The following is a 22,881-nucleotide window of genomic DNA, read 5'->3' on the forward strand; positions in this document are numbered from 1 at the left end:
GTATTCGTAATTTAAATAGTTTATACCCCCCTCCTGCATTTGCAGGGACTGCATTGGCATTAGATAGTGAGGCATTTAAAGTGAGCTTTTAAGTGAGAAATATAGTTAGACTATAGTGTGACTGGGGACTGCATCCTTCTGCAAACTCTTCTACGCATGGCAACAAACGGTGAGCTATTCTGATCACACTATGATCCCTGCTGTTTAGTCTGCGCACACACATACTTGGCTCAAAACAGCTCCATGCAGCATTACCTGCCTCTGGCATAATGAACCTCCACTTTGTTCTTTCTCATTGCCTCAATGAAATGTTATTCTCTCTATCCACTACAAACGCCTCCCTCCTGGCCCACGCCCAACATCACCATACACCCTGGATTACTCAAAAGCCTTGCACTATCTACTGAATGTTGGTGGAGAACCCTAAAAACAAGCACACCAACAACAGCACACTCAAATGGCAAACATCATAAAGTTACAACTTGCAAACAAGTACTCAAATTTCTACTCATACTATTACTCTCTTTAGCAGGTGATAATGAACCTAACCCAGGTCCTCCCACTTCAACTCTGTCCCATACCCCTGAGAATACCCCCCTCAATCCAAAAAGGGCTATCTCTCGCCCATATAAATATCCGGAGTCTGCTGCCCAAACTGGATGAACTAAGGGCATGGTGCCTTATGCATAAACCAAAAGCCATCGTTCTTACAGAAACACGGCTAACCCCTAAAACTCCTGATGCACATATTGCCATTCAGGGATACTCCATTTTTAGGAGAGATAGGTTAAAGAGAGGAGAAGGGGTGTTAATTTATATTGCAGACACCTTACAATTTACACTGTTAAATTGCCCCCCAAGACCAACCTCTTTTGAAATCCTAGTTGGCAGAATCTGCCTCCCCTTCTCTAAGCCCATCCTGATTGCTGGCATCTACCGCCCCCCCTAAAGCCCCTCTACAATCTCTGACTGATATCACCCAGTTTCTTGGCTCCATTTCCTCTCTGAATGAGAAGAGTGAGCTGCTAGTTCTTTGGGATTTCAACTTCAATTGGCTTGACCCTAAAAACCACAAAATCCACACACAAATAAAGTCGCTTAAACTATCGCAACTCATTTCCCAACCCACACGAACAAACCTGAAATCGCACAACCATTCCTTGCTTGACTGGATTCTCTCCTCAAATCGCAGCAGAATCCAATCCTCTGGCATCCTTCCTGACATTTTCAGTGACCATGCAATAGTGTACTGTGTAAGGAAAATTAAACTGCCCCAATCAAGCCCTAAAGTTCTCCTCACTAGGACATTTAGAAACTTTAACCCACAACAGTTTCTGGCTGACCTTACCAACTGCCCTTGGCACAGAATCAATTTAATTCCTGACCCTGTTTCTGCGCTTGACTATTTCCAATCCGAGTTCTTAAAACTCTGTGATACCCATGCTCCACTACGCAGACTAAGGGTACAGGGTGCCCACCTTCCATGGGTTACACCTGACCTTATAGCACTCTACCAGTTCAGGGATGCCTTATGAAAAAGCCACAAAATAACTGGCACTACCAAGGATCTCAGATGCCTGTGGAACATGTGCACAAGGCAAACAAGGCATGCAAAAGCACAATATTACTCTGACAATCTCCTCCAGAACACATCAAACCCAGCTAACTTCTGGAAGGTTATCAACAACATATTCCAGCCTTCTAACCATCAACACCCAAGTAATTTTTTCCAAGATCTATATTAGTCTGACAAACCCCACCGACATTGCAAATGCATTCAATGATTACTTTGTGGGGTGGGCTACTAACTTATTAGCAAAACGCAACCCAAACCACAAACCTGAGTCTCATCCTGGGAGTACCCCTAAAGCCCCACCCCCTCCCAACATTGCGCACAATTTTCAATTTGGCCCAGTATCCGAAGAGGAGATTAAACAAGCGCTTCTCAAATTAAAACTATGCAGCCAATGTGGACCTGACTTACTACAATCTAGGTTCCTAAGACTTGGTGCCCCAGCCATTGCCAAACCAACTGCTTCCATAGTCAACTCTATCCTATCTGCAGGCCATATCCCTAAGACCTGGAAAGCTGCCAGAGTTGTCCCAATCTTCAAAAGTGGGGACAAAAACACTGTCTCAAATTACAGACCAATCTCCCTTCTCCCATTCCTATCCAAAGTCATGGAAAAATGTGTCTACTCCCAATTAAGCGATTACTATAACAAGACAAATTTCCCTAGCCAATTCCAATCTGGCTTTCGCCCCAAGCACTCTACCGTAACTACCCTGCTAAAAGTTTGCAATGAAATCCAATGTGGAATGGAACGGGGACAACTTACTGGTGCAGTATTCCTAGATTTTGCAAAGGCTTTTGACACAGTTGATCATGCTCTCCTGCTCAACAAACTCCAGAGCTCTGGAATAGGGAAGCATGCTTTAAGCTGGTTTCAGTTCTACCTATCAGGTAGATCCCAACATGTGTCCATCTCTGGCTCTAACTCTAACCCCCTGGATATCACCTGTGGCGTCCCGCAAGGCTCTGTTCTGGGGCCCCTACTCTTCTCAGTGCTCATCAATGATCTTCCCACAGCTTGTCAGGATGCCTCAATACACATGTATGCAGATGACACAATCCTATATGCACACAGCCATAGCCTCTCTGACTTTCAACACATACTTCAGTCTGACCTTTTCAGACTCGAAAACTGGATTTGCCAAAACAAACTGTTTTTAAACACTGACAAGACTGTAACAATGGTGTTTGGGACCAAGATTAAATTTTTAAAGCTTCCAGCGACTGAGCTCCAGATTAGGACCAACACTAACACCACCCTAACTCCTGTTACTAGTTTTAAATACCTGGGCATATGATTTGACTCCCACTTAACATTCGGGATGCACATTGATACCCTGACAACCAAGACCTATGCCAAACTAGGGGTACTTTATAGGAACAAATCCTCCCTAAGTCTCCTGGTCAGAAAACGTATCGCACAGCAGATGCTAATGCCAATTATTGACTATGGAGACATAGTATATGGCTTGGCACCTCAAACCCATCTTAGCAAACTTAACACCCTCTACAATTCAATTTGTTGTTTTGTTCTCCAATGCAACTACAACACACATCACTGCGAAATGCTCAAAGAACTAGATTGGTCATCACTCGAGTCTCGGCGCAAAGTTCACTTTTCCAGTCTTGCCTTCAAATTCTTTATGGGCAAGCTACCCAGCTACCTGAACAAGCTCCTCACCCCTACCACATGCAGCACCTATCACCTGAGATCAGACTCCCAAAGACTGTTCATGGCCCCAAGGCTCAACAAAGTATCCGGCCCCTCCTCCTCTTACCGAGCACCCCAAAACTGGAACAACCTACCAGAGACTCTTACATCCACCACCAGTCTAAGTTCTTTCAAATCTAAGGCTGTCACACATTTTAATCTGGTCTGTAACTGTTTCATTCGCCCATAATATAAATTATCTTTAACCGTGCAGGCAATGTCTTGTATATAATGTATACCCTGCTCATTATGTAACTGTATTTGTAAACATGTATTATTTGTCTTAACTCGGTGCCCAGGACATACTTGAAAACGAGAGGAAACTCTCAATGTATTACTTCCTGGTAAAATATTTTATAAATAAATAAATAAATATACTACTTCAACCTTGGTGAGCTCTGTGCCTTCTTTCTTGCAGGAGGGAAAGTTATATAAATAACCCCCATGTGCGTTTGTGTATGTGTCACACAGTGTCAGTATGTTTGTGTATGTGTCACACAGTGTCAGTATGTTTATGTATGTGTCACACAGTGTCAGTATGTTTGTGTATGTGTCACAAAGTGTCAATTTGTTTGTGTATGTGTCACACTGTGTCAGTATGTTTGTGTATGTGTCACACAGTGTCAGTATGTTTGTGTATGTCTCACACAGTCAATATGTTTGTGTATGTGTCACACAGTGTCAGTATGTTTGTGTATGTCACACAGTGTCAGTATGTTTGTGTATGTGTACACCGTGTCAGTATGTTTGTGTATGTGTCACACAGTGTCAGTATGTTTGTGTGCGTCACACACAGTGTCAGTATGTTTGTGTGCGTCACACAGTGTCAGTATGTTTGTGTATGTGTCACAAAGTGTCAGTATGTTTGTATATGTGTCACACTGTGTCAGTATGTTTGTGTATGTCTCACACAGAGTCAGTATGTTTGTGTATGTGTCACACAGTGTCAGTATGTTTGTGTATGTCACACAGTGTCAGTATGTTTGTGTATGTGTACACCGTGTCAGTATGTTTGTGTATGTGTCACACAGTATCAGTATGTGTGTGTATGTGTCACACAGTGTCAGTATGTTTGTGTATGTGTCACAAAGAGTCAGTATGTTTGTGTATGTGTCACACAGTGTCAGTATGTTTGTGTATGTCTCACACAGAGTCAGTATGTTTGTGTTTGTGTCACACAGTGTCAGTATGTTTGTGTATGTCACACAGTGTCAGTATGTTTGTGTATGTGTACACCGTGTCAGTATGTTTGTGTATGTGTCACACAGTATCAGTATGTGTGTGTATGTGTCACACAGTGTCAGTATGTTTGTGTATGTGTCACACACAGTGTCAGTATGTTTGTGTATGTGTCACACAGTGTCAGTATGTTTGTGTGTGTCACACAGTATCAGTATGTTTGTGTATGTGTTACACAGTAACAGTATGTTTGTGTATGTGTCACACAGTGTCAGTATGTTTGTGTATGTGTCACACACAGTGTCAGTATGTTTGTGTATGTGTCACACATAGTGTCAGTATGTTTGTGCATGTGTCACACAGTGTCAGTATGTTTGTGTATGTGTCACACACAGTGTCAGTATGTTTGTGTATGTGTCACACAGTATCAGTATGTTTGTATATGTGTCACACACCGTGTCAATATGTTTGTGTATGTGTCACACACAGTGTCAGTATGTTTGTGTATGTGTCACACACAGTGTCAGTATGTTTGTGTATTTGTCACACACAGTGTCAGTATGTTTGTGTATGTGTCACACACAGTGTCAGTATGTTTGTGTATGTGTCACACAGTGTCAGTATGTTTGTGTATGTGTCACACAGTATCAGTATGTGTGTGTATGTGTCACACACAGTGTCAGTATGTTTGTGTATGTGTCACACACAGTGTCAGTATGTTTGTGTACGTGTCACACAGTGTCAGTATGTTTGTGTATGTGTCACACACATTGTCAGTATGTTTGTGTATGTGTCACACACAGTGTCAGTATGTTTGTGTATGTGTCACACACAGTGTCAGTATGTTTGTGTATGTGTCACACACAGTGTCAGTATGTTTGTGTATGTGTCACACAGTATCAGTATGTTTGTGTATGTGTCACACAGTGTCAGTATGTTTGTGTATGTGTCACACACAGTGTCAGTATGTTTGTGTATGTGTCACACAGTGTCAGTATGTTTGTGTGTGTCACACAGTATCAGTATGTTTGTGTATGTGTCACACAGTAACAGTATGTTTGTGTATGTGTCACACAGTGTCAGTATGTTTGTGTATGTGTCACACACAGTGTCAGTATGTTTGTGTATGTGTCACACATAGTGTCAGTATGTTTGTGCATGTGTCACACAGTGTCAGTATGTTTGTGTATGTGTCACACACAGTGTCAGTATGTTTGTGTATGTGTCACACAGTATCAGTAAGTTTGTATATGTGTCACACACAGTGTCAATATGTTTGTGTATGTGTCACACACAGTGTCAGTATGTTTGTGTATGTGTCACACACAGTGTCAGTATGTTTGTGTATTTGTCACACACAGTGTCAGTATGTTTGTGTATGTGTCACACACAGTGTCAGTATGTTTGTGTATGTGTCACACACAGTGTCAGTATGTTTGTGTATGTGTCACACACAGTGTCAGTATGTTTGTGTACGTGTCACACAGTGTCAGTATGTTTGTGTATGTGTCACACACATTGTCAGTATGTTTGTGTATGTGTCACACACAGTGTCAGTATGTTTGTGTATGTGTCACACACAGTGTCAGTATGTTTGTGTATGTGTCACACACAGTGTCAGTATGTTTGTGTATGTGTCACACAGTATCAGTATGTTTGTGTATGTGTCACACAGTGTCAGTATGTTTGTGTATGTGTCACACAGTGTCAGTATGTTTGTGTATGTGTCACACAGTGTCAGTATGTTTGTGTATGTGTCACACAGTGTCAGTATGTTTGTGTATGTGTCACACACAGTGTCAGTATGTGTGTGTATGTCACACAGTGTCAGTATGTGTGTGTATGTGTCACACAGTGTCAGTATGTTTGTGTATATGTCACACAGTATCAGTATGTTTGTGTATGTGTCACACACAGTGTCAGTATGTGTGTGTATGTGTCACACAGTGTCAGTATGTGTGTGTATGTGTCACACAGTGTCAGTATGTTTTTGTATGTGTCACACAATATCAGTATGTTTGTGTATGTGTCACACAATATCAGTATGTTTGTGTATGTGTCACACACAGTATCAGTATATTTGTGTATGTGTCACACAGTGTCAGTATGTTTGTGTATGTTTCACACAGTGTCAGTATGTTTGTGTATGTGTCACACAGTGTCAGTATGTGTGTGTGTATGTGTCACACAGTGTCAGTATGTTTGTGTATGTGTCACACAGTATCAGTATGTTTGTGTATGTGTCACACACAGTATCAGTTTGTTTGTGTATGTGTCACACAGTGTCAGTATGTTTGTGTATGTGTCACACAGTGTCAGTATGTTTGTGTATGTGTCACACAGTGTCAGTATGTTTGTGTATGCGTCACACAGTGTCAGTATGTTTGTGTATGTGTCACACAGTATCAGTATGTTTGTGTATGTGTCACACAGTGTTTGTATGTTTGTGTATGTGTCACACAGTGTCAGTATGTTTGTGTATGTGTCACACAGTGTCAGTATGTTTGTGTATGTGTCACACACAGTGTCAGTATGTGTGTGTGTATGTGTCACACAGTGTCAGTATGTTTGTGTATGTGTCACACAGTGTCAGTATGTTTGTGTATGTGTCACACAGTGTCATTATGCGTATGCGCGACTGAAAACGCAGAATACAGAAATGCGTTATCAGGTTCTTCTGGTATATTATGCCACTAATAAGATAACACAATTGCTTCCACGCTGCATTACCAGATAAACTAGCGAGGTTTCAGCCCCCCGTATATAATATGGGGGTTCACTAGATAAGTGTTAGTGACGGGAATTATGGTCTCAGCCATTTGATCATTCAAAATGCATTAAATCCCATGGCTTCTTTACAAAGAGACCCTGTCCATTTAAATAGATAGGTACATACAAGGGTTTTAATGCCTCCCTATATAATCTGTATAAACGAGATTACACAGTCAATAAAATAGATATTCCTTAAAGGTGTGAGGTGCTAGGGATTTTTCCTAGGAAAGCAGTGGCTGTGGATTCTAATCCTGTTGGGTCTGTCACCATTCCAGTGATTGGTACCTCAGGTTTATCAACCCTATATATTTGGTATGGAAATCCTTCTTAAGGAGAGCGGGATGGGATTAATTTAAATATACTTTGCATAGTCATTAGCATATCTCCCACCCAGGTACCTCAGGTGTGCTCCTTTCAGCACAGACATGTCTCCCTAACGAATTAGCAGGGACATATATACATCTGGAGACACTTACTCATTGAGAAATCTCTCTTCCGCCCACCCTCCTACTGGCTCTGCCCACCCTCCTTCTGGCTCTGCCCACCCTCCTTCTGGCTCTGCCCACCATGTCTCCCCTGGCTCAACTCTGTGCAACACACGGCCGCTGTTCAAATTTCCACTCCCATGACCCACTCTGGAACCTCCACTTATCTCAGCTCCTCTCTTCATGGCTGATTCAATTACCCTAAATGAATGAGCAGTCCCACACGTTTTCAGCGGATCCCTCCAACTGAACTAAGCTCCTGACACAAGAGCTTATAGCACCTAACAGCACCCCTTTTCCATTCTGCCAACCCCTACTCCTATAACAATGTGAAAACAAACCCCAATGAACCTTTTAGGGCCACTCCACTCCTAGGCCAGTCATCCATGGGGTCATTCCAACCTTTCATTTTACTATAAACCTTTCACACCCAGTGAGGCCGGCAATGCATTGCTAAGCTCCCTGTCAGGGAAAGGGTTAAGTTAAAATATTTCAGTCAACAGGGAAGACAGTTGCTGTAATTAATGATACCTTGGGGGCTGTTCTGTCATTACTTCCTTTCAAACTTTATGTAACCCGAATGGTAAATAAGGAACCACATAATACCAGAAGCTGGCACATACTATCTTCCGGACACAAAAATCCAAGTGGTGTAGAGACCCTCAATTGGACAAGAAACCCAAAATTGCACTCTATGAGAATAAAACACTTAATGGGACTAAACAATATAGCCCAGGCTGATAGCCAAAAGTGCTACACAACGCAAAACAAAAAAGAATTTATTAAATACATGAGGGAGCAATAATAGAGATACTATCTCCTGCTGTTGGTATAATTTTCTATCGTATACCTTGTCAGGAGTTTGGCTGATTATACCTCATTGCACCACCAGGTATTCTCTGAAGGGACATACCCTATAAGCTTTAGCATTGGCTTTCCCTATATGTGAATTATACCTGATGAGTGAGAGAGAACACTCTCTATTCTGGCCACCATTTACCGTATATTTAAACACACCCTTATTTATACCCCACACTCCCTGATATTGCTCCCTCATGTATTTAATAAATTCTTTTTTGTTTTGCGTCGTGTAGCACTTTTGGCTATCAGCCTGGGATATATTTTTTAGTCCCATTAAGTGTTTTATTCTCATAGAGTGCAATTTTGGGTTTCTTGTCCAATTGAGGGTCTCTACCCCACTTGGATTTTTGTGTCCATGTTAACTCTACCCTATGCACCATGAGATAAGAATATTTTAATTAGAATAATTAGGAGAGCGATAAGCATTGTGTGTCTCACATACTATCTTCCTCCTAATAACTATTGGCAGTTTTCCCATGTGTTACCCTCACTCCCCATCCCTGGGTGACTTCTTATAAATCCTGTTGGATTTGAGGTTTCGTCCATCAGGAGCTGAGTTCAGGAGAGCATCAAAAGAGGAAGAAGTGGAAGGTGCCTGGCTATAAAACTGGGGGACATCTGGTGCACAACAAATACAACAGCAGCAGACTGACAGGAGAAACCATTTCCACGGTTCAGGTATACATCTTTCTGCAACATAATCTATAAATAATTGCACCACACTTTTTTGCCCCCGGTTTGCAGTGGGGAGACTCTCTAAATTGATCATTTTTTTCTGTGATAAATCTGGTAACTCTTTCTTGCTTTTTTGCTCCTGATTTGGTTGTTTTGTGCTGTGGGATGTTTTTGCGTCCGTTATACTTTGATTATTGTGGTTGTTTATCCTTAATATCCTACACAGTTTTGCGGTTAAGCAGGGATTCACTCTCCTTTTGCTCCAGTGCAGAGTATTTACACACAACTGCCACATAGTAACTGAGAAATGGAGTGGATCTTATATAAGGCTTTGAGATATCCCACTGCATATTGTTATCATTTCTACCATATCATTAACGATTACCTTTTATCTTTCAGATTAAAACGCCAAAATGTTACATTTCAGCACAACTTCCCTCATGCTGGCACTGGGTAAGTAAGGATTAAAAAAAGACAAATTGTGTAATAACTGTATGTATTATAATATACAGACACATGGATGTATTATAATATGCAAACACCTATACTGTATGAATATAATATGCAGGCACCTGTATGTATTATAATATGCAGACATCTGTATTTATTATAATAAGCAGGCACCTGTATGTATTATAATAAGCAAGCACCTGTATGTATTATAATATGCAGGCACCTGTAAGTATTATAATATGCAGGCACCTGTATGTATCATAATAGGCAGACACCTGTATGTATTATAATATGCAGACACCTGTATGTATATAATATGCAGACATCTGTGTGTATATAATATGCAGACACCTGTATGTATTATAATATGCATGCACCTGTATTTATTATAATATGCAGGCACCTGTATGTATCATAATAGGCAGACACCTGTATGTATTATAATATGCAGACACCTGTATGTATATAATATGCAGACATCTGTGTGTATATAATATGCAGACACCTGTATGTATTATAATATGCAGGCATCTGTATGTATCATAATATGCAGGCACCTGTATGTATCATAATATGCAGGCACCTGTATGTATCATATAATGCAGACACCTGTAAGTATTATAATATGCAGGCACCTGTATTTATTATAATATGCAGGCACCTGTATGTATTATAATATGCAGACACTTGTATGTATAATATGCAGACACTTGTACAGTATGTATAATATGCAGACACTTGTATGTATAATATGCAGACACCTGTATGTATAATATGCAGACACTTGTATGTATAATATGCAGACACCTGTATGTATTATAATATGCAGACACCTGTATGTATTATAATATGCACACACCTGTATGTATTATAATATGCTGACACCTGTATGTCTTATAATATGCACACACCTGTATATATTATAATATGCACACACCTGTATGTATTATAATATGCAAGAGAAAAAGAAAGGACCCCGCATCCGCAAGACATATAAACACAGCTAAATACCGACACTGGATAAATCCAAAATACAGTGATGGGTCGGTGGTGCTATAAGGGCAGTTAAATAGGATGAGAGAGAAAAGAAGGCCCTAAAAAAGCGCTCTAGTATGTGTATTAGTACAAATCACATAATGTTTATTAATGTGTTGTCACAGAACAAAAAATGGTTAAAACAAAGCACAGAAATGGTTAAAATACAGCATGGATCCCCTGTTCATTACAAAGCTAGACACATCCTCCAAAAAGATGCCCAAAATACACTCAGATAGTGTTCATGTGCTTTGCAGGCTGTATTTTGTGTATCTCTGCTGTTACTCACTTGCTACTCTTTGTCGCTCTAGACAAACCCTATACTGCAGGGGATAGTAGGCATATTTGATTTTTTGCTGATGATCACATAGCCCTAGACGTGACTATTTAGTCTGTTGGGTGTCACACCTGGTTTACCTTGTCAGGTATTTCAGAACACTATCTGAGTGTATTTTGGGCATCTTTTTGGAGGATGTGTCTAGCTTTGTAATGAACAGGGGATCCATGCTGTATTTTAACCATTTCTGTGCTTTGTTTTAACCATTTTTTGTTCTGTGACAACACATTAATAAACATTATGTGATTTGTACTAATACACATACTAGAGTGCTTTTTTAGGGCCTTCTTTTCTCTCTCATCGTATTATAATATGCACGCACCTGTATGTATTATAGTATGCAGACACTTATATGTATAATATGCAGATACCTGTATGTATTATAATATGCACACACCTGTATGTACAGTATTATAATATGCAGACACCTGTATGTATAATATGCAGGCACCTGTATGTATAATATGCATACACCTGTATGTATATATAATATGCAGACACCTGTATGTATGTATAATATGCAGACACCTGTGTGTATGTATAATATGCAGACACCTGTGTGTATGTATAATATGCAGACACCTGTATGTATGTATAATATGCAGACACCTGTATGTATTATAATATGCAGACACCTGTATGTATGTATTATATGCACACACCTGTATGTATTATAATATGCACACACCTGTATGTATTATAATATGCAGACACCTGTATGTATGTATTATATGCACACACCTGTATGTATTATAATATGCAGACACCTGTATGTATTATAATATGCAGACACTTGTATGTATAATATGCAGACACTTGTATGTATAATATGCAGACACCTGTATGTATTATAATATGCAGACACCTGTATGTATGTATTATATGCACACACCTGTATGTATTATAATATGCACACACCTGTATGTATTATAATATGCAGACACCTGTATGTATGTATTATATGCACACACCTGTATGTATTATAATATGCAGACACCTGTATGTATTATAATATGCAGACACCTGTATGTATAATATGCAGACACTAGTATGTATAATATGCAGACACCTGTATGTATTATAATATGCACACACCTGTATGTATTATAATATGCACACACCTGTATGTATTATAATATGCAGACACCTGTATGTATTATAATATGCACACACCTGTATGTATTATAATATGCAGACACCTGTATGTATTATAATATGCACACACCTGTATGTATTATAATATGCAGACACCTGTATGTATGTATTATATGCACACACCTGTATGTATTATAATATGCAGACACTAGTATGTATTATAATATGCACACACTTGTATGTATAATATGCAGACCCGGATGCTGTAAGAGCCGGTATTAAAGGTCCCACACAAACCTCTGCACCTACAGTACAGTAATTAGAATGTAATTTGCAGGAACAGATAGTTATACTCATCCCCGCTCACACACCATGCAGCATTTGTGTGGCAAATATTCATTATATTTTGTGTCAACGTTACTGCTCACACATATTTGTTCTATAGAAAGAAAGGTTCATTTAATAATATTAATTGTTTCTTGCAGGACTTCTCCTGCCCGTGGTGAATATGGAAAACTCTTCCCCTGTCCCGCGTAAGTTACTGTATGATACAGCACAGACAGTGACACTGCTGCATTAAAACATACTAGGCAGAAGGACACATTTAGTTAAGTATGACATGCCTAGCAGAGCACTGGCCCGGACTGTGCAAGAAGCTTAAATAATGAGATTAATTAGGCAGCATAACTAGATACATATCACAGTCAGAACTTTTAGCAGCAGTTTACTGGATTAGTTGGGTTGCCAGGTGTTAGGTATTGAACTGGACTGTCCTGTATTTGGACACTCTGTCCAGTAAAAAATAAGAGGTACTGTAATACTGGACATGTATGTGTTCGGTATTACCTCTCTGGACATAGTGACCTGACGCACCTTTCACCATTGAGTCCAGTATTTTTGGAGAAGCCGTCTGGCTTGGATTAGAGGTCAGACTCATAATTTTGCCCGGGTCACTGTGCACCCTGTGCTGTGTATAAGGATAACTGTCCCTGAATGTCAATGTAAAAATGTTTATGCTGTAAGATAAGGGTCGGACAATCACACTTCCAACAGGAGAACTCATTTTCTTGAGCTAACAGGGACAGTATTGGAGCTATTAAAGAAAGTAAATAAAGAGCAAAATCCTGCTAAACAGACACAGAAATCCTGGAATACCTTGTGTGCGTCCCGTATAAAACATGTATGAAGCTTATTCCGACGGCTTTTCTTCCGTGTTTGTATGCCCTGCATCATTAAAACATTACTTGATTTATGATCACGGGCATTAAAAATGGAGAGCAGAGTGCTAGATACCAGCTAGCATACTAGGGAAACCGCGATGGCACGATTACGCGTGCTGCTGTTACCTGTGAGGCTTACAGGAGGCCAAAGCCTCTGCTTCTTGGGAGCCTGGGGTGATATACCTCGCGTTGCAGCGCCTCCACGTATGAGGATCCCACCGTGAGCGGGATTTCTCTGCATATGAAACAATATACCCAGCAATAAACAATATCGCACCAGATATTATATAACCCGTCTTTACTGTGGTCCCACAGTATGGCAAAGAATACAGTAGACACAATGCAATAACACAATAACACAGTACCACAGTGCCCCTGTATGTTCCCCCAAAATACTGAGGGTGCCCTGGGCACTTGGAAGAGCTGGTATCTACAGAACAATTCCCACCCCAAAGTGTGTGAAGGTAGCAGGTAGCGTTACCCTCCCTGAGGTGTGGTGGTGCACGGTGGGTACCTTCCTGGCTACGACCAGGGAATTAGGGGTCTTTCTATGGGTTAACAAAATATATTATTTGCACAGCATGGCTATTATAAGTAATATTACACTAATAATTTATATACGCCAACACTAGTTATAAATAAAAAATACACATAATTCTGTTTTCATTAAAATTGTATCAGGTATTCAACATGTGGGATGTGTAAAAAATAATTTCAAACAATAAATGATGCGTTACATGTTTTAAGTTAGATAACAACCTTCATACAGACAACACACATGTAATGAAGGTTTGTATTACTTTTTAGCACAGACAATTTTTGACCCAATATGACTGAATACCAGAGGGTCTATTTACTAAACTGGGGGTATAGTAATGCAAAAATCACCAACCACTGGAGTGTTTCCTTTGATAACTCTGCTGCAATTCTGTAAAACGTTAGTAACTAAGCCCTTACATTTTTAGAGAGGTCTGTAAAATATTTAGACCCATATTCTAACAACAACATTTTCTTATTCAAGAGGTTGATTAGGGTTGTCAATCTGAGCCACGAGTGCACACATGAATAATACCAACACCAGTTGTTATTAGTAAATACAATGTATTGGTCACTTAGCTTCGAGTATAAATCAGCATTCTATGGAACTCTGTCAGGATATCGCTCAATGTCAAACAGGGGACCCCCCACCATTTTCATTGAAATAGAATGCCTGGTGGTTGTTATTCTGTGATCACATTAGTCCTGTGCACAGTGCTGTGTACATCTCCAGCTAAGTCTGCCACAGGCACAGATCTGGCACATTTCTGTGCTGTACAAATGTATCAGAGAACACATCCAGGCATTCAGCCAACATCCCAACTACGGAGAAACCAGGGGAGTGGGCTTCTGATAACCACCTCTTTCAGAGCCATCTAACAGTTATTTTCAGAAACCAGGGGAGTGGGCTTCTGATAACCACCTCTTTCAGAGCCATCTAACAGTTATTTTCAGAAACCAGGGGAGTGGGCTTCTGATAACCACCTCTTTCAGAGCCATCTAACAGTTATTTTCAGAAACCAGGGGAGTGGGCTTCTGATAACCACCTCTTTCAGAGCCATCTAACAGTTATTTTCCATCACGGAAAAATAAACTACATATAAGCATATCTTAGAGACAAAAGTTAACTCATCATGCACCTAGGCCATGAGAAACACAAGAAAACTCCATTCTCATTACAGCCCATATTTGCTAAGTGTTGTTATTCTACAAGACGCCTTCTGGTGCTGGTATCTTATGAAATAGCGCCACTGAGCAAATACTGTGCGGCAGGTTAATGAATTTATAGACCGTCTAACACTTCTTCTTTATTGACACCCAACAGATTGCCCTCGAAACCAGGAATATAAAAAATGTGGGTCCGCTTGCCGTTTGACTTGCGATAATCATCAAAATCCTCCAGTTTGTACGGGCGTGTGCAAACCAGGATGCGCCTGTAATGACAGTTTTGTGCTGCTTCGTGAGGACTCCGATCTTTGTGTGGAAAAGAACCAATGTTCCATTGGCAAAGGTGATATAACATGATTGGGGCAGGATTGTATTGTCTACTTAAGAAAATTGTATCACCTTCCTATGATTCAAAAGAAGGGATCTGTAGGGGAACATAGGTATAGATGAGGAGTAGGGTCCATGCAGCCTGTCATGGTTCCAAACTGACATACAGGCATATACAGTATAGAGGGAAACAAGAGAGAGAGATGGGGGAGCACAGGTGGAAGGTTGAAATGGAACAAAATATGGTTCAGGTGTGTTAAGCCCTGAAGCAATGACAATGGGGTTTAAAAGTGTATATTAACTCTTAACACTCACACGGCCTTGTGCAAATGCTGTCGCATCAAGGTATCTTTAGGTCTTCTCCTCTCTATCTTGTGGAGTCTTTCTTCACTCTCCGTCTGCAAACTTCTTCTCCTTCTTCTTTGATGTGGTGTCACCTTTGTATTCAAAGAATCAGAGCAGGTATATGCAAACACGTGGCGTTTCAGGACAGACACATCCTCTCCTCAGACCTGACACGTCCTCACTCACCTGGAGAGGATGTGTCAGGTCTGAGGAGAGGATGTGTCTGTCCTGAAACGCCATGTGTTTGCATATACCTGCTCTGATTCTTTGAATACAAAGGTGACACCACATCAAAGAAGGAGAAGAAGTTTGCAGACGGAGAGTGAAGAAAGACTCCACAAGATAGAGAGGAGAAGACCTAAAGATACCTTGATGCGACAGCATTTGCACAAGGCCGTGTGAGTGTTAAGAGTTAATATACACTTTAAAACACCATTGTCATTGCTTCAGGGCTTAACACACCTGAACCATATTTTGTTCCATTTCACCCTTCCACCTGTGCTCCCCCATCTCTCTCTCTTGTTTCCCTGTTTACTAAGGATCCTGGGTAGATCCTTTTTTGGGGTTGTTTGAGTCACAGGAGGAGACTAAGAATCAGAGGGATACCTTATGAACTTCTAAAGTTGTTATTATACCTTTATCCCGTACTTATTATACATACAGGTAGCGCCCGGGTTTTTCTCTTTCCATAATATACAGTATAGAGTAATGTATCAGGATGCTGTGCTGGTATTCACCATACTGTATGTGAGAACTCAATGCACATATAGTGTTATAAGCGGAACTGTGATTGGCTTTCCTTCTAGTTTAGTCATTACTCTGATGATAAGGAGTGGGGAATTTATCATCTATACTCTGATACCTAACCACAGTATTTTCCTTACTTCTTGCAGAATGCGTTGGGGAATACAGAGTTTATAATGAGTGTGGCTCTGCCTGCCAATCGTTTTGATCCACCCTCCGTATGTGAAAAACTCTGTGTCCCGGGATGTTTCTGCGAGGATATGTACCTATCTGACAGTTCTGGTATCTGTCAGTATGTGAAATATTGTGATTGAGCAGCTGCAGCTGAACTCTTTTCATGTATCCTTTATGAGAAAGACATATAATCTGTAAGAATGGGGGGCTTTACGCCTCTCACACCTTCTCCCTGTATATCTGTGTTTCTTACCTTTTCCTGGCACAATTGAATCTCAATAAAAGTAAATTTTCTGCATAATGATTTATATTCTGTAATGAATATGATATATAATATTTGCTTGTTCTTGTATAGTGCTGCTAGTTTTTTCGTAGCGCTTTACAGAGACATTTTGCAGACACAGTCCCTGCCCCATGGAGCTTACAATCTATGTTTTTTGGTGCCTAAGGCACAGGGAGATAAAGTGACTTGCCCAAGGATACTAGGAGTCGACACCGGGAATTGAACCAGGTTCGTGCTTCAAACAGTGCCAGTTCAGTGTCTATACTCACTGACCCACTTCTTCTCCCATATGCAGACAGAGGCCTCTCGACTCTGCACTCTGCACTCTGCTGTGTGATCCATTGATATATAATGCTGCCTCAAACAAAAAGGGGTATGAACTTGTGAAGTTAATGAAAAATGCATTTAAGGTGACAATTTTTGTTCATCAAATTTGCAGGTGGGAAAGTTATATAAATGTAGCCTAGGCCCCCTTTCCCTGGCCTTAATACTATGTCCTGATAAGAACAGACAGTAATGGGGTTAAACACAAGCACGGGGCCTAGCTTGCAGTTGCAGCCTGGATAGATACAATGTTACCCTATCCAGGTGCAGGCTTACTTGCAGTTTGGAGTGTCATGCCTGGGAGGGTACTGACTGGATCACATGGTAGTGGTGTGATGCCTGTCAGTACCTGAACCTGCCCTGTTATGGGGCAGAGTTACAAACCCCAACCCAAGTATAAAAGCGGACCCCACCAAATTGTGTCTGTCCCTTCCCTCCCTTTGAAGAGTGGGAGTGCTTCCACCTTACCCCATCAGGGGGCAAGGGGGTTATGGAGGGGATCTTTGGGCCTCAAGCCACTTGGGTCTGTTCCAGGGACCAGGAGGAGCAGTATGGAGACTGCAATAAAAACCTGTTGTACCATCTCTGGACTATCTGTGTTTGAGGATTATCTGTGGGAATAACCCTTGTCCTTGGCCGGGGACTCGCAGACTGGAGGCGCTGCATCATGGAAGAAAAGCTGAAGCCTGCCCTGTTGCCACTCCCCAGTACCATCGGCAGAGACTCACACCTTCTGGAACCAGCAGATATGCACCACAGTACACCATGTTATATAAATAACCCCTGAATGCGTTTGTGTACTGTATGTGTCACATAGTGTCAGTAGGCGTATGCGCGACTGAAAACGCAGAAGGAGTAAATACATCATCTGGTTCTCTTGTATGTTATGCCACTAATAAGATAACACAATTGCTTCGACGCAGCATTATCAGATTAATGAGATTTTCTGATAAACATGGAGTTGTTTTTTGCACTGATTTTGAAATTTCAATGCACAACATTTTCTAAAATATAATCTTAGTACATACACTGTAGGCTGCATATTATTACATCAAGTCCAGAACCATTGAACCTAGTAATATGAACAGCTGCTGATTAAGGGCTCTGAGAAAAGATTCTTGCCATGGAATAGCGCAGAAGGCTGCAGCTATAAAGATTGATAGTGTTTGCATTTTGCTTCATGAGCTTATTACAACTGCAATTTGATGACGGATTACCAAATCTCTTATGCAAAATAAAAGTGGGAATATTTTGGGGGACTTTCTGAAATGGAAATAAAAGCGCTGAAGCTGAATTAGCTCTTTTTAGATTTGTGGGTGAAAAATTCGCACCCCTATTCTAGGTACGAACTCTAGCCTGGTATAACCGAGGAATGAGTGGATGTCATTTTCAAGTCTATCCCAGGAAAGCACTAATATGCATACAGAGTGTATTTTTATGTGATCATCTCACTGTGACAAATTGTTCTGAGCACATCGCGGGACATGTATATGTAGCTCCCTTCCCGTGTCTAAGGGAAACTACGTGTGGTGCGTTACCTGAGTGGCTCACAGGAGGGCTGATCCTCCGCTGCAGGGAGCCTGGGGTGATTACAGTAGATCTGATGACAGCGCCTCCACCTGAGATGGATCCAAACGCAGTTGAATAACCCCTTCCCAGGAACACCCAGTAAAGAATAATTATACACACAGTGATATAACAACTGATCTTTACTGGTAACACATAACTAATAACATAAACCATACAGGCCTCCCACGGCCGTACCCCACACAGTGCCCCACTGTCCACCACCTTATCCACACCCTGATGATGTTCCCCCAAAGTACTGAGGTGCCCTGGGCACCTAACCACCCGGTGTCCACAGAACAAAGCCCACCCCAATGTGTATTGTATTGTATTGTATGTCTTTATTTATATAGCGCCATAAATGTACATAGCGCTTCACAGTAGTAATACATATCATATAAATAACAAATAATATAAATAACAGATCATGGGAATAAGTGCTTCAGACACATTGTAAAAGTAACATTAAGGAAGGAGTCCCTGCTCCGAGGAGCTTACAATCTAATTGGTAGGTAGGGAGAACGTACAGAGACAGTAGGAGGGAATTCTAGTAAGTGCGTCTGCAGGGGGCCAAGCTTTATGTATCGTGTCCATGATTATCCAGTGCTATTCATATGCTTCTTTAAGCAGATGTGTCTTAAGGTGGGTCTTAAAGGTGGATAGAGAGGGTGCTAGTTGGGTATTGAGGGGAAGGGCATTCCAGAGGTGTGGGGCAGAAAGTGAGAAAGGTTTAAGGCGGGAGAGAGCTTTAGATACAAAGGGGGTAGAAAGAAGACATCCTTGAGAAGAACGCAAGAGTCGGGATGGTGCATAGCGAGAAATTAGGGCTGAGATGTAAGGAGGGGCAGAAGAATGTAAAGCTTTAAAAGTGAGCAGGAGAATTGAGTGTGAGATACGGGATTTAATCGGAAGCCAGGAGAGGGATTTCAGGAGGGGAGATGCGGAGACAGATTTAGGAAAGAGTAGAGTGATTCTGGCAGCAGCGTTTAGGATAGATTGTAGGGGAGACAGGTGAGAGGCAGGAAGGCCGGACAGCAGGAGGTTGCAGTAATCGAGATGTGAGAGAATGAGGGCCTGTGTCAGAGTTTTAGCAGTCGAGTAACAAAGGAAAGGGCGTATCTTTGTGATATTGCGGAGGAAAAAACGACAAGTTTTAGAAACGTTTTGAATATGAGAGGAGAATGAGAGAGAGGAATCAAGTGTAACCCCTAGGCAGCGTGCTTGGGCTACTGGGTGAATGATCGTTTTCCAATAGCAATGTGGAAGGAGGTAGTAGGGCCAGGTTTGGGAGGAAGTATAAGGAGCTCTGTTTTTGCCATGTTAAGTTTCAGTCGGCGGATGGCCATCCAGGATGATATTCCAGAGAGGCATTCAGAAACTTTGGTCTGTATAGCAGGTGTAAGGTCAGGGGTTGAAAGGTAAATTTGTGTGTCATCAGCATAGAGGTGATATTTAAACCCAAAAGATGTGATTAGGTCACCTAGAGAGTGTGTAAAGAGAAAGGAGAAGGGGTCCCAGGACAGAGCCCTGGGGTTCCCCCACAGAGAGATCAATAGAGGAGGCAAAAGAGACACTGAAAGTACGATGGGAGAGGTAAGAGGAGATCCAGGATAAAGCTTTATTCCGAATACCAAGAGTATGGAGAATGTGAAGGAGAAGAGGGTGGTCCACGGTGTCGAATGCTGCGAGGTCGAGTAGTATGAGCAGAGTGTAATGACCTCTGTCTTTGGCAGCATGGAGGTCGTCAGTTATTTTAGTGAGGGATGTTTCAGTAGAGTGAGCAGTGCGGAAGCCAGATTGTAGAGGGTCTAGGAGAGAATAGGTGTTGAGAAAGTGTAGCAATCGAGAGAATACAAGACGTTCAAGGAGTTTGGAGGCAAAAGGCAGGAGGGAGACAGGTCGATAGTTAGAAGGACAGGTAGGGTCAAGCTTGCTGTTTTTGAGTAATGGTATAACGGTTGCATGCTTGAAGGAGGATGGAAAGGTACCAGAGTAGAGGGAAGAGTTAAAGATCTGTGTGAGCATAGGGATTATAGTAGGAGCAAGAGGTTTTAGGAGATGGGAGGGAATGGGATCAAGAGGGCAAGTGGTAGAGGGAGAAGAGGAGATCAGCAGTGACACATCCTCCTCCAAGATAGCGGAAAAAGAGTCAAGAAAGGCAGGAGGCGAGTTGGGAAGCATTGTGGGATGGGAGGAGACAACAGATAGGATGTTCTGCCGTATGGATTCCACCTTTTCCTTAAAAAAGTCAGCAAAGTCCTGAGGTCAGATGGAGGAAGAAGAGGAGGCAGCTGAGGGTGGTCTGAGTAGAGAGTCAAAGACAGAAAAGAGACGGCGTGGGTTAGACTTGTGTGTGTTGATTAGTGATGAAAAGTAGGTTTGTTTAGCCTGAGAGAGGGCAGAGTTGAAACAGGATAGCATAAATTTCTAGTGAATGAAGTCTGCAAGCGTATGAGATTTCCTCCAGAGGCGTTCAGAGGAACGAGTGGAGGAACGCAGCATGCGTGTATGGGAGTTTAGCCAGGGTCTGGGGTTAGAAGGGCGAGGACGGCAGAGAGAAAGCGGGGCATGAAGATCAAGAGAGGAAGATAAGACAGAGTTGTAGTTCCTGACCAGGTTGTCAGGGTCTGAAGCAGAACTGAGAGAGGAGAGGGAGGAGCGTAAAGTGGAATCAAGAGCTGGTACGTTAATAGAGCGCAGGTTTCTGCAAAAACGAGAGCTAGGTGGAGATGGAGATGGAGAGAAATGAGAGAGCGAAAATGAGATGAGGTGATGGTCAGAGAGAGGAAAAGGGGAAATGGAGAAATAGGAGAGAGAGAAGTTTTTAGTGAAAACCAGGTCTAGGTAGTGTCCATCCTTGTGGGTGCTGGCTTCAGTCCACTGTTGAAGGCCAAAAGAAGAGGTTAGAGAAAGAAAGCGGGAAGCCCAAGGGAGAGAGGGGTCATCAATGTGGCAATTGAAGTCCCCAAGGAGAAGAACAGGGGAGTCTGAGGAGAGAAAGAAAGAGAGCCAGGATTCAAAGTGAGAGAGAAAGGCAGAAGGGGGATGAGTAGAGGAAGGTGGGCGATAGATAACCGCCACATGGACAGGGAGAGGAGAGAAGATCTGGACTGTGTAAACCTCAAAGGTGGGAAAAGCGAGAGATGGAGGAATAGGAACGGTTCGGTAGTGGCAGAGAGAGGAGAGCAGGAGCCCCACGCCTCCTCCCCTGCCATCAGGGCGCGGAGTGTGGGAGAAGGAAAGGCCACCATAAGAGCGGGCAGCTTCCAGAGCAGAGTCAGACTGAGTGAGCCAGGTCTCAGTTATGGCAAATAGGAGCAGAGAGTGAGAGAGAAAGAAGTCATGCACAGAGAGGAACTTGTTAGAAAGGGAGCGAGCATTCCAAAGGGCACAGGAGAAAGGGAGAGAGGAGGGAGGGTGGCAGAGGATGGGTATGAGGTTGGAGGGGTTTACACCAGAAGGAGTAGAAGTTGCATGTGGAAGGCGAGGACGAGAGCAAGTAGAAATAAGGCAGGGACCAGGATTGGGAGAGATATCCCCAGAAGCGAGGAGGAGAAGCATGGACAGAAAGAGAATGTGTGAGGATGATTTGTAGGGGTGTCTTTTAGTGCAGGAGGTATAGCTGTATGGTGACAGAGGACGCAGGTAAGAAAGGAGTTCATGTGAACAGAGAAGTGGTGAAGTAAGGAGAGATGGCGAAATATGAATAGAGTTAGAGACATGATGAGGCTGGTGGAAGGAAATGCATAATTTGAATGTGTGTGGATTAGTGGTACCGACAGAGTGTGTGTGGCACATGTAGAAGATGATACCTGCTGGACAGTCCAGCACCTGGGTACCACCACTGATAAAAGGATCCATCTGATCCAACGAAGACTCCGCCTATGCGTGGGTTGAACTCCCATTAGAGTGTCTCACCTTTAAGAGTATCTCAGATGAAAGATGGTGGTCTGGTCCCAGATCAAAGGCCACAAGTCCCCGTGCAGCGTCTTCACTGTGTCCCTCACACTAAACAGCA

General features: G+C 42.0%; 1 protein-coding gene across 1 annotated transcript; it reads left to right on the forward strand.

The window, feature by feature from the left end:
• The first annotated feature begins 9,038 nt into the window (after positions 1 to 9,038).
• Positions 9,039 to 16,724, forward strand: LOC142498155 (venom serine protease inhibitor-like). The gene is made up of 5 exons (XM_075606664.1): positions 9,039 to 9,259; positions 9,656 to 9,709; positions 12,662 to 12,709; positions 15,258 to 15,443; positions 16,666 to 16,724. The coding sequence occupies exons 2-5, from the start codon at positions 9,670 to 9,672 to the stop codon at positions 16,722 to 16,724; spliced, it is 333 nt and encodes a 110-aa protein (XP_075462779.1). The 5' UTR covers positions 9,039 to 9,259; positions 9,656 to 9,669.
• Positions 16,725 to 22,881: the final 6,157 nt, after the last annotated feature.

Source organism: Ascaphus truei, chromosome 6 (assembly GCF_040206685.1).
Source record: "Ascaphus truei isolate aAscTru1 chromosome 6, aAscTru1.hap1, whole genome shotgun sequence".
In the NCBI taxonomy this organism is placed as follows: domain Eukaryota; kingdom Metazoa; phylum Chordata; class Amphibia; order Anura; family Ascaphidae; genus Ascaphus; species Ascaphus truei.